The 15,140-nt window shown below is 51.4% G+C and overlaps 1 protein-coding gene across 1 annotated transcript in view; it reads left to right on the plus strand.

Moving 5' to 3' along the window:
* The first annotated feature begins 1,705 nt into the window (after positions 1 to 1,705).
* nrg3b (neuregulin 3b) overlaps positions 1,706 to 15,140 on the plus strand; it is a 162,940-nt gene continuing 149,505 nt past the window's right edge. The window contains exons 1-2 of the mRNA XM_076298786.1: positions 1,706 to 2,388; positions 2,476 to 2,591. Coding sequence (XP_076154901.1) covers positions 1,706 to 2,388; positions 2,476 to 2,591 — 799 coding nt within the window. The remainder of the gene's footprint in view (positions 2,389 to 2,475; positions 2,592 to 15,140) is intronic.

Genomic DNA, 15,140 nt, shown 5'->3' on the forward strand with positions numbered 1-15,140 from the left:
GGAGGGTAAAAAAGCCAGAGGAAGGGAAAAGCGAGAGGGAAAAGGGGGTACTGCGCAAAGCAGAGTGAACGAACCAAACGACCGAGGGAGAGAGAACGCCGCGCACAAGAGGAGAGAGACCACAGTGCCACAGAACAGCCCTTTGGATACCGACATCTAACCTGACTACCGTCTTTCTCTCTTTCTCTCTATCTCTCTCTCTTTTTCTCTCTCTCTACCCTAACGCCCTCCTCTCACCACCATCTGGATAGGGAGCTGCGGCTGGATAGAGACGAGACACTGTTAACTACCGCTACTGCCGCTGCCTGCCTAGTGCGTGCGTGCACGCAAGTGTATGCGCGCGTGTGTGTGTGTGTGTGTGTGTGTGCTAGCGCGCGTGTTTGTGTGTACACGTCTGCCTGCCTGCCTGCCTGACAACACACAGCTGTTACGGCTGGCTACTGGTGCTGGAACTGCTGCTGCCACTGCTGCTGCTGTTGCGACGGAGAACGCAACGGCCGGAGTGTGTTTCTTGGTTCTCGCGTTCTACACACAGCCGCCACCCCAACACCCCACTCGCTGTCCTCGGCAGTTCTGAGATCGCCGTGGTAACTGGCGTGGTAACTCGCTCGGTCGTCGCCGGGGCCGTCTCCGTTCTTGGATCAGCGCTCAACATCGGCAGCGGAGGAGGAAAGAGGGAAGGAGGGAGGAGGGAGGACGACGAAACGAGAGAAAATAAAAGCTGCAGAGGGTTTCTTTTTTTTTGCTGGGGGAGAAAAAAAAAAGCTACCCGCCTGGTATGTTGGATCGGTACGGATTTACAGCCTGATCTGACGCCCTGCCGTTCACGGGATCGATACTTTCCTTCGTTTTCTTCTTCTCCCTCTACCAACCTCTTCTTCTTTTCTTCTTCTTCCTTCTTCTTCTTTTTCTTGGGCTCCTTTTCTCTTTTATATTCATTCTCGCCTCTCTCTCTCTCTCTCTCTCTCTCTCCCTCTTTCTCTCTCTCTACTTTCATCTTCTTCCGCTGCTTGAGTTTTTCTTTTTTTTGTGTGTGTGTGTGTGTGTGTCTCTCGCTCAGCCGAGCGCTTTGGGAATAACCAAACAGCTCTCTGGACGGCTGAACTAGGTGGAGAAGCACGTCTCAGCCAACCCCACCAGCACCGCCTGCCCCCAAGCCTTCCACTCCAGCTCCCCCACCCCAATTCTTAAGCTCCCCTTGTTCATCCGCTCATCTGTGTGTGTGTGTGTGTGTGTGTGTGTTAGAGTGTGTGTCTGTGTGTGTGTGTGTCTGTGTGTGTGTGTGTGTGTCCGTGACTGTGTCTGTGTCCGAGGCTGTAATTATCCCGTGTGCGTTTAAATTTATATTTGGAATATGCATGAGCTGGTGAGTTTGCTCTCCACTCTTTTGATTACAGGCTAGTTCATTGGGGTATCAGTCTGTGTTTGTTTGCTTGCATTTCCGCGTATGTGTGTGTGTGTGTGCGTGTCTGTGTGTGTGCATGCGTGTGTTAGTGTCTTCTTGTAGTCATTTTGGACGCTTGAATATAGATGACGATGCTTAGCCCTGGTTCCCTACCCCTCCCCACACTCCCGTGGTTGGGCCTGCGTTTGTGTGTGGGCCCTTGGGTGTAAAACCAGCTTCCGGAACCTTCCCCTACCCCCCCCCCCCCTCCTCTCTACCCCTTTTTACCCCCTAACCCCCCACCCACCCCCACCCATGATTATGAGCGAGCGATCGTCGCTGGGGGTCAACCCAGCCACCACCACCTCCATGGCCACCCTGACGCTGGAGGAGCCGGGCGCCGAGCACCAGGCCTCCCCGAGGGCCCCTGGCCCCTTGCGCTGTGGCCCCTGTGCCCTGTGGCCCCGCCAGCAGACCTGGCTGTGCGCCGTGCCGCTGCTCATGGGCTTCGTGGGCCTGGGCCTGAGCCTGATGCTGCTCAAGTGGATCGTGGTGGGCTCGGTGCAGGACTACGTGCCCACCGACCTGGTGGACGCCAAGGGCATCGGACAGGACCCCTTCTTCCTGTCCAAGCCCAGCGCCTTGCCAAAGGGCGCGGACACTACGACGACCACCACCGCCGTGGCGAGCACCGGCGGCGCGAGCAGCAGCACCACTCCGAACGCAGCCACTGCCAGCACCGGACCGCCAGTGGTGACCGGCTCGCCCAGCCGAGCGGCCAACGGCACGGCCTCGGTGCAGAGGACTCGAACGGGGCCTCCCGCCAACCACACGCGCGGCAGGGGCTCCGCAACGGGAGTGGACGAGCCTCGGTACCCCAACTTCCGCACGCCAGGCAGCAGCAGCGGTGGCGGTAGCCCTGGCTCAGGCGCTGCTGCCCCTACCACGATGACCACTACCACCACCACCACCACCACCACTGCCCCCAAAGGATCCCCCAAGGAGTCCACCAACCGAAGGGGAGGAGGAGGAGGAGGAGGTCGGATCGGACCTCCACCGGACACCACCACCACCACCACCACCACCAACAGGCCTCCCACCACCACCTCCACCGTGGCGGCCCCGGCTAAGCCCACGTCACGCTGGAATCACGGACGCTCCTCCAAGGGCTCGTCCACCACACGGCCACACCACCGCTTCCGGACACGTAAGTCTACCTGACCTTTTGTTTTTATTTGGACTACGTCAGTAGGCGGATGGCGGGAATAGCCATGCTATCTGATCTCCAGGGGTGTGACGAGTGTTTGTACTGTACTTGTGTGCGTGTGCATGTGTGTTTGTGTGTGTGTGTGTGTGTGTGTGTGTGTGTGTGTGTGTGTGTGTGTGTGTGTGTGGAGGTGTAACATGCGTCAGGATCTGCGCAGTGTGTACGCATGCTTAGGGTTGTGTTGCTAGCCTCTGCTGCTCCTGCCTCTGTTCGCTGCTGTTCATTTGCCCCCCCCCCCCCCCTCTCTCTCTCCTCGAGCTGCGTTCATTAAAAATCCTCAAAAGCGTTTGATTGTTGCTACATGAACTCCCCCACCCGCACACCACACCTCCCAGCCCCCACCTTTCCTCAACTCCTTGATGCAATTACATACACACACACACACACACACACACACACACACACACACACACATATTCCCACAACGAGCTTTCTCATGTTTTCTCGCATTGTCATTTTCATTAGCACTGAATAGCAATAAGGCAGCCTAGAGCTGTGCTTTCCTGTGTGTGTGGGTGTTTTTTTTTACTCATCTTTGTCTATAGCTTGAGGATTATGAGATAAAGATCTGTGACCTCCAACACCCCTCAAACACACACACATGCTTGAACACACACGGCGTACACACACACACACACACACACACACACACACACACACAAACACACACACACACACACACACACACAAGCACACAAACACACTTATCCTACCCCACCCAGAAAACGGCGTTTTTACAGTGGTGTCAAGGAAACTGATTTATCCTTGTTCAAGAGCTCTTCCTAGTCTGGCTTCAGCTGGTGTTGTTTTTTTACTTGTTGTGTATTTTTTTTTTCCATCTTTATTCAGCGCATCATTAGCAAGATGCAAGGTTTTTTTTTTTCTTTTTCGTCTGCTTTTTTTCACTTAATGCTGATCAGGCAAGCAGAATCTGAGCTGCTTTTCCCCTTTGAATAGGAAGCAGCTTGTGTGCTTGTGAAAGCAGAGCAGGGCTGGATGGTGGGGTAGGAAGCAAGGGAGGGATGGAGGGAAGGATGGAGGGGGGAAAAGAGAGAGAGAGAGAGAGAGAGAGAGAGAGAGGGAGAGAGAGAGCTATGGAAGGGGTGTGTGGGTGTGTGGGGGGGTGGGGAAGTGAAAAGGAAAGAGCGACTCTCACCTCTCTGTCAGGAAGAAGTATCAGGTCGCGGGGAAAGAGATTCCATTTAGATAAGGGAAGATATGAGTCTTGCTGCAGGTAACACAGGTTACACTGCAATGTGGCTACCACAGCCAGTGAGGACACAGGGAAGGGAGGCTGGGAGAGAGACACAGCCAGCCAGGGGTGGAAAGAGAGAGGGAGGGAGAGAGAGAGGGAGGAGGGAGAGGAGGGAGGAGGAGAGGTGAATGGAGGTGAGGTGAATGGAGGAGAGTCGGATGGGGAATAAGATTTTTGGGGGGTACTGTGTAAAAGAGCATCACAAGGGCAATGTTAATATGCTCACACAGTCTGTGTGTGTGTATCTGTGTGTGTGTGTGTGTGTGTGTGTGTGTGTGTGTGTGTGTGTGTGTGTCAACTGGTGTGTAGTGTGTGTGTCAACTGGTGTGTAGTGTGTGTGTGTGTGTGTGTGTCAATGTGTGTGTAGTGTGTCTCAGGGTGTGCGAGACAGCCCGCGCCTCTGTGAGTTTGCCTCTGCATTTATGCATGCTCTTTGGGAGCTCTTACTACCTCCTCAAAGAGAATAAGATATACCGTTGCGGGTCTGACACTATATGGTTATTTGTGCATATAGTTTTTATTACCCCTGAGTTCGCAGTCGAGTCGGACTCTGTCTGTGTAGTCACACCAAAGCAGCGCGGGTATTAACGGCAGTAATGAAATATGAATTAGTGCAAAAAAAAAAAAATATATATGAACCAGAAGGTTGAAGTCTGTTCAAGGCTGTGGAGGGGGAAGAGGTGCAAATAGGAGTCAATTAAGTCTGACCATGTGAGTGTGCCAGTTAACCAAGTCTGACTTGCTGAGTGGCAGGATAAGGGGAGGGTTTCGACAGCGCGTTTTGCAATCAGGAGCAGGAGATCAAGTGCCATTGGTGGCAGCTGGGGGGGTTGCTGGCAAGCATATTGCTGTTGTTCCAAGCCACTGATCTCTTGTGATTTGTTAGCGGGACCCCAGCGCGCTCTCGAGACCCCTCGCGGCACCTTGTGTGTCATTAACCCTTTGCGGCACACTTGAGTAGCAAAACAAAATGGCAGATGTTGGACCGAAGTCCTCGGGGTGAAAAATATCTTGGCTTCCTCTCCGCCCGCCTGGGGAAAAAAAGAGAGAGGGGGAAAAAAAAAAATCAGGGCTGTTTAAATTTTATGATATGTGAATTCATAAGTTGCATAAAATACCCTTGATAACAGCAAGAGCTTTGCAAATGGGTTTTTATAATGTAGGAGCATTCATAATTAATTCAGTTACCCCCCTCCTCCCCCCCACCCCCATGCACCACCCTTAAAGATAGATCTTCACTACTTGTTAAGTTGAGCCCAAGCTAATGATAGATGCTCATTCTAGGTTAGAAATGCAGCCCCAGGGCAAATGATGATTAGGACCAACGGTCTAGTAAACCAGGGGTTGGTGGGTGGGTGGGTGGTGGTAGTGGTGGGGGACCAGGAAGAAGTGAGGAGAGATTAGGATTGCCAATCCCCTCTGGAACCCCTCCGCCGGATTAATTTATTTATGTGTTTTGAAACGCCATTTTGCTAACACCTCCAGGGAGCTGTTGTCAAAAAAGCCAATGTGGTTAGGTGAGTGGACACTACCTGCTGATTAATGACCAGGCCCTAGCTAATGTAATAGTGACACAAGGTGTGGTAGTGGTAGTGGTGGTGTGTGTGTGTGCGTGTGTGTGTGTGGGTGGGTGGGGGGGCACTGATGTGTTCTGGGTGGTTGCTTTTAACCGTCTCTAACGTCGAAGACTCTAGTGTCTATTCCCAACACGCAACATTAGTATCAGCCGTCCTGCCCCCCCCCCCCCCCCCGAGTTTATTGCATTATTGATTCCTTCGAGAAGCTCTCGGCATTGCCCTTCAAACTAATGTGAACGAAGAAGTGTCTGAAGCAACAAAAAAAAAGATGAAAGCCCAAAAGGAACAAAAAATTGTTTTTTTTCCCCCTTTTGGGATGGCTTGTGTTGTTCCATATTGTGTGATGTAATGTATCGTGGCGTAACATAATCCAGGGTGGCCAGAGACGGGCGCTGGTTAAGAGAGTCTTCGGGTTGAGCGCAGCTAGCGCTAAGTGACGCACTGTTTAGCCAGGATTTGTATGCTAATGCTCTTTGAGTGGAGGAGCCTCTGCTCCAGGAGGTCAGTATTGGATCAGAGAGGGACTAACATCATTTTAATATCACTTCCGGAAGACCCAGTGCGGCCCTTGTACTTCCCCTCTCTCTTTCTTTTCCTCTCTCTCTCTCTCTCTCTCTTTCTCTATCTCATTCTCTCTCTCTCTCTCTCTGTATTGTTTTCTCTCTTTCCATTTTTGTCTCTCCCTCTCAAAACCGATCGACATGTGAATTAATCCACCCCTCGCCCTCGCACTGCTTCCCATGGACCCAGTGGTACCAACACACACACACACACACACACACACGTGTACTCTCTAATTCATACACACAAACTTGCATATGCAATATAGATATAGATACACACACACACACACACACACACATACACACACACACACACACAATGATACACACAACCTTTGTCCTCAGGAAGATACGCAGTCATCCATTAGGGGGTAAGATGAAACATGAGTACCTCTTCTCCCTCTCAGTCCCTCAGCCCTCCTTGCCTTCTACCTCTTCTTCCTTCCTCTCTCTCTTTCCCCTCTGCCCTTCCCTTCCCCTCTCTCTCTCTCTCTCTCTCCCTCTCTCTCTCTCTCTCTCTCTCTCTCTCTCTCTCTCTCTCTCTCTTTCTCTCTGCCTTCCGCCCGCCTGCTGTGCGAGCTGTTTCTTCAGTGTTATCTCGTCTGTTGTTTTGCCTCTGTTTGGATTGGGTCTGATTGTATTGTATGTGGTAAGGTAAACTGCTCTGGGAAGCGGGGGGGGGGGGGGGTTGGGGGGCTTCCGGCGCACGTAGCGGGCCCAGAGGTTGCGCTGCGTTTACCCTCCGAGACAGGAGACGGGACGAGACAGGAGGAGGGGAGGGGTGTGTGTGTGTGTGTGTGTGTGTGTGTGTTGTGCAGCGGAGGATTGTGGGACGTGCAGTCTGAAAGTGCACTTGGCTCCAAGCCCGCTGGAGTCGGATGGAGAAGGAGGAGGAGGAGGAGGAGGAGGAGGAGAAGAATGGAGGGGAGAGCAAGTGAGGGAGCGAAGAGCGGGAGCGGTACTTGGCAGAAGGCAGCGAGACAGGGACGTGGCGAGGGAGCAAAAATAAGAAAGAGAGAGAGAGAGAGAGAGAGAGGGAGGAAGAGAGAGAGAGAGAGAGAGAGAGAGAGCTGCTCCTCACAGACGCATCATTGTGATTCCATGCACACACACCCCTCCCCACTGGTGGGAGAGCAGAAGCTGCTGTGCTGGAGCGAATTCTGTCAGGTATAATAGCATGGTGCATCAGGATAAAAAGAGAGGGAGAGGAGCAAAGAGGACTTGAGACAGAGGGAGAGAAGGAGAGAGGGAGAGAGAGTAGGGGGAGGAAAGGTGGTTGAGGCTACAATGTAGAGAATTACGGCACAGTTTGTTGCATTTTTTTTATGTCGGAGCTATTGCGTGAGCTTGTGTGCGAGTGAGTGCATTTCTTCCCATTTTATGTGGTCAAAGTCATAAACTGTCCACATGCTGTGTGATTAATATTGCTGACATGCTAACCTGGGGAGGGGGGGGGGGCTTAGAGTCTGATGACATACACACACACACACACAGAGTACACACACACACACACACACACACAGAGTACACACACACACAGAGTACACACACTCACGCAGACACACACTCAAGAGGAGTACCTCTGGTTGAGGGGGCGTGATGGACTGATGCCACTGCATGCACAGGGGAGAGATTAAAAACAAAAAAGGACAGAAATCCAGTTAGGCGTGGTCCCGGGGGAGGTCACTGTCAGATTTATGCACTAACCCGAGGACCATGTGTGTGGGCCACTGCTACAGCTGCCACTCCTCTTCGTCCTCCTTTACCCCCCCCCCCCCTCTTCCTCCTCTCCCTGCTCCTGGTCCTGCTACTGTTACTGCTGCTGCATCACTCCTCTACCCTGGATACCGGCAAACAGGAACAAAACCGGACTTATCACATGACTCGTGGGGTCCAATCAGAACCTCCAAGAGCGAGAGACTAGGACAGGGAGACAGAGATGGACTACTGAGAACAGAGAGAAGAAAGAGAGAGTCAGGATGAGAGAGAGAGTAGAGAGAGAGAGAGAGAAAGAGAGAGAGAGAGAGAGAGAGAGAGAGAGAGAGAGAGAAATAACAGGGAGAATCACACAGGCCAGGCACAGACTTTGCAGCTGAGTGAAGTCACAGATGTAGACAGCTGTTCAGGGAGCTACATATACTGAGCCTGCATACAAACATGAAGCACGTTTTTGTTTTTTCACTCATTCACTCATTCATTCATTCATTCATTCATTCATTCATTCATTCATTCATTCATTTATTTATTTATTTATTTATTTATTTCTATATGTATCCACTGTGTTCAGTCAATGTGCTCTGCCATCAGTTCTGCTGAACTGTTTAATGTGTCATGTCCCAAGGCTAAGTGCTAATTCTCCAGCCTCTCTCTGTCACACTGTCCTTCATTGCGTTGTGTGCTGCTGTTCACATACTCGTCATGCGTGTCCACTCTGCTGTTTCATCCCTCCTGGATGCCCTCACCAACACGACTGTACTTTTTCAGGGATGCTAGGGGAAAATTGATGTGGTCAGTGCTTGGTTACACTCAACAACCACTGAAGGCCATCTTAACCCTTAACCCACCCCCCCCCCCCCCCCGCTTCCAACCTCGCCCTGCCCCTTCATGTCACTCGTGTGATTTATGTGGAGAAAATGTCCGTCAAGGGAGAGGGTGGTGAAGTTGAAGGTGGAGGTGGACGATGGCTGCAGCGGTGGTGGTGGTGGTGGTGGCGGTGGTGGTGGGGTTAAAATATTAATGCGCGGAGACAGAAACATGCAGAATGCGTTTGGCAGGCTCAGGCTGTATTATTGATGAGGACCCTTTAAAGAAAGTGCCTGGGATGCCCCACTGCAGCGAGAGTGCTGAGAATAGCATGTACTAACATGCTCAGGTGCTTAGGTGTATGCCTCCCTCCAACTACAGTAGCCTGGAAAAAAGCATGTTCCCCAAGTCTTAACCCCTCCCCCCCACCGCCACCACACACACACACAAACACACACACACACACACACACACACACACACACACACACACACATTCCCCACTCCCTCCCCTACACACACACTTCAAACACACTTTGGCAGTAGTCACATGGTACAGAATAGACACCCTGTTCACCGCCTCTTCAGCATGGATGTACTAAAGGACTTGAGCTATCAGCAGGGGGATTCTCTGGCTCACTCCAAAGCCCTGACACACCCGTCCTCAGCGCTAACGCTAACAGTAAGTCCCCCTGAAGCCTGCCTGGCTGGCTGGCCGCGTTGGCTAACATCTGCTGCCTTTTTTTTTTTAGCGCATGCTAAATTACTGAAAAGGGCTAGGCGCTAGGTAGGGAGAGACGCTAAACGCCAGGCTTCTTTTTTTCTCGGCGCTGTCGGCGCAGTGGGTACAGGCGGCTCTGTCTGTGGCTGGGCGCTGGGTTGTGAAGGCGCTATCTGTGGCTGGGCGCTGGGTTGTGAAGGCGCTGGCAGTACAGTGAGGAGGAGGGGAAACGGCTCGGGGAGGAAATCATGAATTTCAAAGTGCATTTTCAGCTTGTTCAGACTTCTCTCTGTGGCAGATAGAGAAACAGAGAGAGAGAGAGGAAGAGAGAAAGAGAGAGAGAGAGAGTGTGTTGGGAGGGGAGAGGAGTAGGCCAGGAGGGAGAGATGGAGAGAGTCAGAAAATAGAAAGAGAGCAATGATGATCAATCAAAGAGAGAGCAATTTGTCTTGATTACAACAAGCATGCACACAGCCGCAGGCACACGTAATGCGTACACACACACACACACACACACACACACACACACACACACACACACACACACATACACACACACACACACACACACAATTTCAATTTCTCTCCAAAAAACCGTAGCCCAGATGCTTGCTGCCACTTGCACTGCTAATTCAGCCCATCGTTAGGAAGCCATAGAAGCTATGGTCGACCACCACCACCACCACCTATCCCCAATCCTTCTCTCCACCCCTCCCTCCACCAGCACCCACCACCCACCTCCATATCCCTCCTTATCTCCACAGTTCTCTTTCTTTGGAGCAACTAGGAATGGCGCTCACGTTCCCACTGCGTAATGAGATATAGTATGACAATATTGCGAGCTGGCTTGTGGAGCACAGAACAGAGGGGATTATAGTTCATCATATCTGATCTGGGCCGGTTAGATCTCTCTATTGAATTACATTACCCGCACAGGGAGCTGGCTTCCTGTATCAATTTGTTCACTGGGTGGACAGAGGAACATATGGACTTCTAGATGGATGGATGAGCAGATGGATAATGGGGAGAGATTGTTTTTTCCTTCTCTCTCTCTCTCTCTCTCTCTCTCTCTCTTGCTCTTTCACCCCCTCCCCAGGCATAATTGGTGCAACTACTATCCCTTCTTCTTTCCTTCTTCTCCCCCCTCCCGTCACCAACTTCTTGTCTTTCTCTCCGCAGCCACCATTTGTTTCACTTCCTCCCTCGCTCTCGTGTGTCCCCTCTCTATTGCTTCTTATTTCCTCTTGTCTCTCATTTCATTTCCACTCTCACTTGCTTGCCTCTCGCCTCCTCCCTTTCTCTCATAACCAATCACTCTCTCGCCTCTCTCTCTCTCTCTACCATGCTTCAGTATCCTCCTCTTTTTAGCTGTCTTTTAAAATCTCTCTCCCTCCACCATCCTTTCTCTCTCTCTCTCTCTCTCTCTCTCTCTCTCTCTCTCTCTCTCTTTCCGTCCAATCCTCTTCTCCTCTGCATCCTCCCTCTCCTCTTTCTCTGAAGAGACGTGGGGTAATTAGAGAAGGGGACTGGCAGCCGTTAGCGCTTAGCTTAGCGCCCATCCCTGACAGCTCTCAGGAGGGGTGGTGTCTGCTCGAGCACTCTCAGGCTCCCCCGTTGGGAGTCTAGGTGCCAGCAGCCAGACGAGCGATTCAATCCCCCCCCCCATCCCCCGCCTCCACCCCATCCACCACCACCTCCACAATGCCCCCCCCCCCTCCAACTTTCACCATACCCATACTGCCCCCCCCCCCACACACACACCCCCTCCATCCTTCTGTCACAGGACCCAGGACAGCGAAGCAGAAAACAAAATGGCTCTTCGCCATCACGGAAGAAGTAGCACCCATTCTCAGAGAGAGAGAGAGAGAGAGAGAGAGAGAGAGAGAGAGAGAGAGAGAGAGAGAGAGAGAGAGAACTGCTAGAGCGACACAGAGCTTTAGGTTTACAGGGTTTGTTCGCAACAGAGACCAAAAAGAAAGGAGAAAGAATGTTTAGAGAGGAAGAGTCGTGCTCGCTCTGCCTCCGCATTGGCTCCCAAGTGGGCTGCCAGTGTCAGACGATTGGTGTCATGCGGAGTGTGGCACGATTAGAACTCGTCGTTAAGCCTCCGCATCTTTTGTAGATGCCACACAGCATGTGTCAGCGTAATCAATGTGTGCCCGTGGACAGAGCCGTAATGACAAATATATCAAAATATCAGGACTAATCCGGGGGCGGTCGAACGACGCAAACGCGACAAGACCTTGTACTTTGACGCCAGACGGCTAAACCTTTCGGGCTCCCTTCCCAGACAAGGATTAAACCTTTTAACTGAGCCGGACTAAAAAGTTCCACTTTTATGTCCTGCGTGGTTTGTGATGATCGTAGCTCCTCGTTCAAATTCGCCGGTTCAGACCAGTACTAAATTTGATCTTCGTCTCTCTCCCCTCGTCGTGGAACCCCCAGCGGTGCAATTTGCGGCTGTTTTCCGCCATGGCGTCTTTATCCAGTCGCCCGCCGATCTGTTAGCCGACACAAAGCTTCTTGTCAGGCTCCTTTGTGCTCTGGTGCAAATGCTTAATTCAGATGCGACAGCGTTGGTGCGCTGTGTATTGTCGGTGGATGTTAGGGGGCTCACAGCAACAGCTGTCATCAATACATCAGGCCTGAAGTGTGTGTGTGTGTGTGTGTGTGTGTGTGTGTGTGTGTGTGTGCCGCTGAGCGCCTGTGCTTCTTTCGCCCACACACACGAGCACGCTTGCTCGCAAGCCGTCACACAATGGCTGCCTTTCTAAAAACGCGCCTTTGTGTGTTCACTCGCCACAATGATGTCGGTGGACGTAAAGAAAGTCGAGGGAAAAACTTTGTTTATGCCACTCAAAGGCTCCTGGGATTTGAATCTTGTAGGTGGGTGGGTGAGTAAAGAGAATAAAAAAAGAAAGGACACAGAGAGAAAGAGAGAGAGAGATAGAGAGAGGTGTGAGAGTGCGAGGGAAAAATGAACCCTGGGGAACATGATGATGGAAAGGAACAGAGGGTGTGTGAGTGAAAAAGAAATGGTGAAGAGAAAAGGAGATGGAGGGACAAGCGAGAGAAAGTGTGTGTGTGTGTGTCTATGTGTGTCTATGTGTGTCTATGTGTGTCTGTGTCCCCGTGTGTGTGTGTGTGTGTGTGTGTCTGTGCAAAAGAAATGGTGAAGAGAAAAGGAGATGGAGGGACAAGCGAGAGAAAGTGTGTGTGTGTGTGTGTCTATGTGTGTCTATGTGTGTCTGTGTCCCCGTGTGTGTGTGTGTGTGTGTGTCTGTGTCTGTGCCAGAAAGGAAAGAAAAGTGTCACATAGGGTAAGACAAAACGTGAGAGAGAGAGAACGATAGAGTGAGAGAATAGATTGCTTAAGGAGCCCGGCTTGGGGCCCAATCCTGCACTCATCTCTTGTTCCCGGGCCGCATGGCGTCGGCAGCCGCAGTGGTGTAATCCGGCAACGGTAAAACCGTATCCACCGGGGGGATGAAGCAAGGCGAGGCAAAGGCACGGCAAAGGCTCAGCTCTGCCAGAGATAAAGTTGGCGGAGTTACCGCCCGCTCCCACTCCACCGCTCTCTCCCTTCTCTTCTCTCTCCCTCTTTTTTTTCTCTCTCCCTTTCTATCACTCTCTCTCTGCGGAGTATGCCGTCACGCTAATCTCTTGGCCCTCTGTTGGGTTCATTTTGCTGCTCACACACACCCCAGCACACACACACACACACACACACACACACACACACACACACACACACACACACACACACACACACACACACACACTCTTAGATTCACAACCATAACCGCAGGACCCTCCACACAGAACGAGAGTGTGAGACGCGTGAGAAGTTTTTGTTTCGAGGTTTCGCTCATGTTTAATGAGGCTGTCGTGGAGGAGGTCGCTGGGACAAGGAGAGATTGGGGAGAGGAAGGAGAGAGGGAGAGAGAGAGAGAAAGAGAGAGAGAGAGAGAGAGGGAGAGCACTGAAGGTGACAGAGAAGAAGGAAGACAGAGAAAGACAAGGTGTGAGAGAGGTAGAGAGAGAGAGAGAGAGAGAGAGAGAGAGAGAGAGAGAGGAGACTTTGTAACTCCACGGTAGAGGCATGACAGGGACATCTCGACCTGTCAGACTACACGGTGAATTATATATCAAATGTTCTGGTTGAGCAGGAGGATCTCAGCGGAACACCTCCATATCTCTCTCTCTCTCTCTCTCTTTCTCTCTCTCTCTCTCTATCTCTCCCCCCCTCTCTCCCCCCATCTCTCCATTTGATGTGGGGTGTTAAATCATTGATGGTACATCCTGAACAATAGCAGCCGTCTCATAAAGCACCTGTCACTAGCAAACTGAGGAGGAACTCTGAGCAAATACTCCGTTGGTTTTTCATCTGCTGAGGACGCACTTAACTGTGCCAAAATGGTGAAGCTAGAACCTCTTGTGTTTGTGTGTGTGTGTGTGTGTGTGTACCTGTCTGTGTGAGACTGCAGTAGATCAGCAGTCCATCTGACTGCTGCGTTTCCAACACCCGCTGTGCAGTGTCCTATAAGAGGGGCCTGCGTTCTCCTCCCAACTCCTCTGCAGACGGAGCAGCCTCGACCGACTGTAGATTATGTACCCAGTTGACCCAGATTTGCTCACCACTTTCGTTTTCATTTAAATGTGGCGCAGACTATGACGTTTGCGTTGTTTGTGTTGTCAGTTTGTCTGAAGTCATTGCTTGCAGACAGTAGAGAGCTTAAGGTTAGGGTAAAAGGTGAAGATTAATCAGTGCCTCATAATGACTTTAGGTTAAGACTAAGCTAAACAGAAAAGACTTTTCTTTGTTATTTACAAGCATATGGTCATATACAGCTGTGAGCCATGTGGGGTCCTCAGAATGCGTGTGGATGTGTGTTTCTACCTGTATCTATGTCTCTGTGTGTGTGTGTGTGTGTGTGTGTGTGTAGAGTGTGATAAAGTGTGTTGGCATGCCTGGTGAGAGGCTCACCTTCCGTCAGCTGCGCACATGTCCTTACCTGTCAGTGTTTCGTTCTGATGGGAAGGGGAATGGAAGGTTCCGGAGGCTGCATTCAAAATGGCTGGCTCTTCACCAACGTGCAAAATGGTCGACTAGCCATGTAGTTATGGCCCGCAGGCTTGGGCCCTTTGTAATATAGTCAAGTCTAGTATGGGGCTCACATAAACATTAGGCTGTTACGGTTGACTGTTCAAAGCACTGTGTACAAAATGACCGAATCAGCCCTGCCTTGAAGTGCTAATATGTGACTTTTTCCCCAACACACCCTATTACAGTCAGACACTTCAATTTCCAGCCTGTGCGCTTTGTTTCACAGTCTTGCTGGGTGGCAGGGAAACGGCGTTGCTTTTTACTTTTTCTTTTTTCCTTTTTGTCCGTCATTCTCTCCAAAGTTCATTCCACTTCTCTGCAGAGTATTTGGCAAGCGCAAATCAGTTTCTGTCCCTCTCGGCTCTGTCCCTCTCGGCTCCCCCCCCCCCCCACCCCACCACCACCACCACCACCACCACGCACCAACGCTGTCCACCCACCCACACCCACAAACCCATCACTTTGTTCGGTGTCCCTCTGGCTTCCCCCTCCTATTTCCACACTCTTAATAACTCCTAGAGTGTGTGGTGGCGCACAAATCTCTCCACTTCCTCCATCAGTTTCCCTGCCGTGCCCCAGAGCCAGATGTCATTATTTAAGGATTTCTGGCACCAGATTTATCAGTATGCCGCAAGGTTCCCGCAAGCTGTGTGTGCATCTGTGTGTGTGTGTGTGTGTGTGTGTGTGTGTGTGTGTATCAGTGTGTGTGGGTGTAATTGTGTCTAGAGTGCATATTATTTCATA

The sequence above is a fragment of the Alosa pseudoharengus genome, unplaced genomic scaffold, assembly GCF_046254945.1.
Source record: "Alosa pseudoharengus isolate Yale_2024_CS ecotype anadromous, Long Island Sound unplaced genomic scaffold, YU_APseudo_1.1 YU_APseudo_1.1_scf_21, whole genome shotgun sequence".
Taxonomy (NCBI): Eukaryota; Metazoa; Chordata; class Actinopteri; order Clupeiformes; family Clupeidae; genus Alosa; species Alosa pseudoharengus.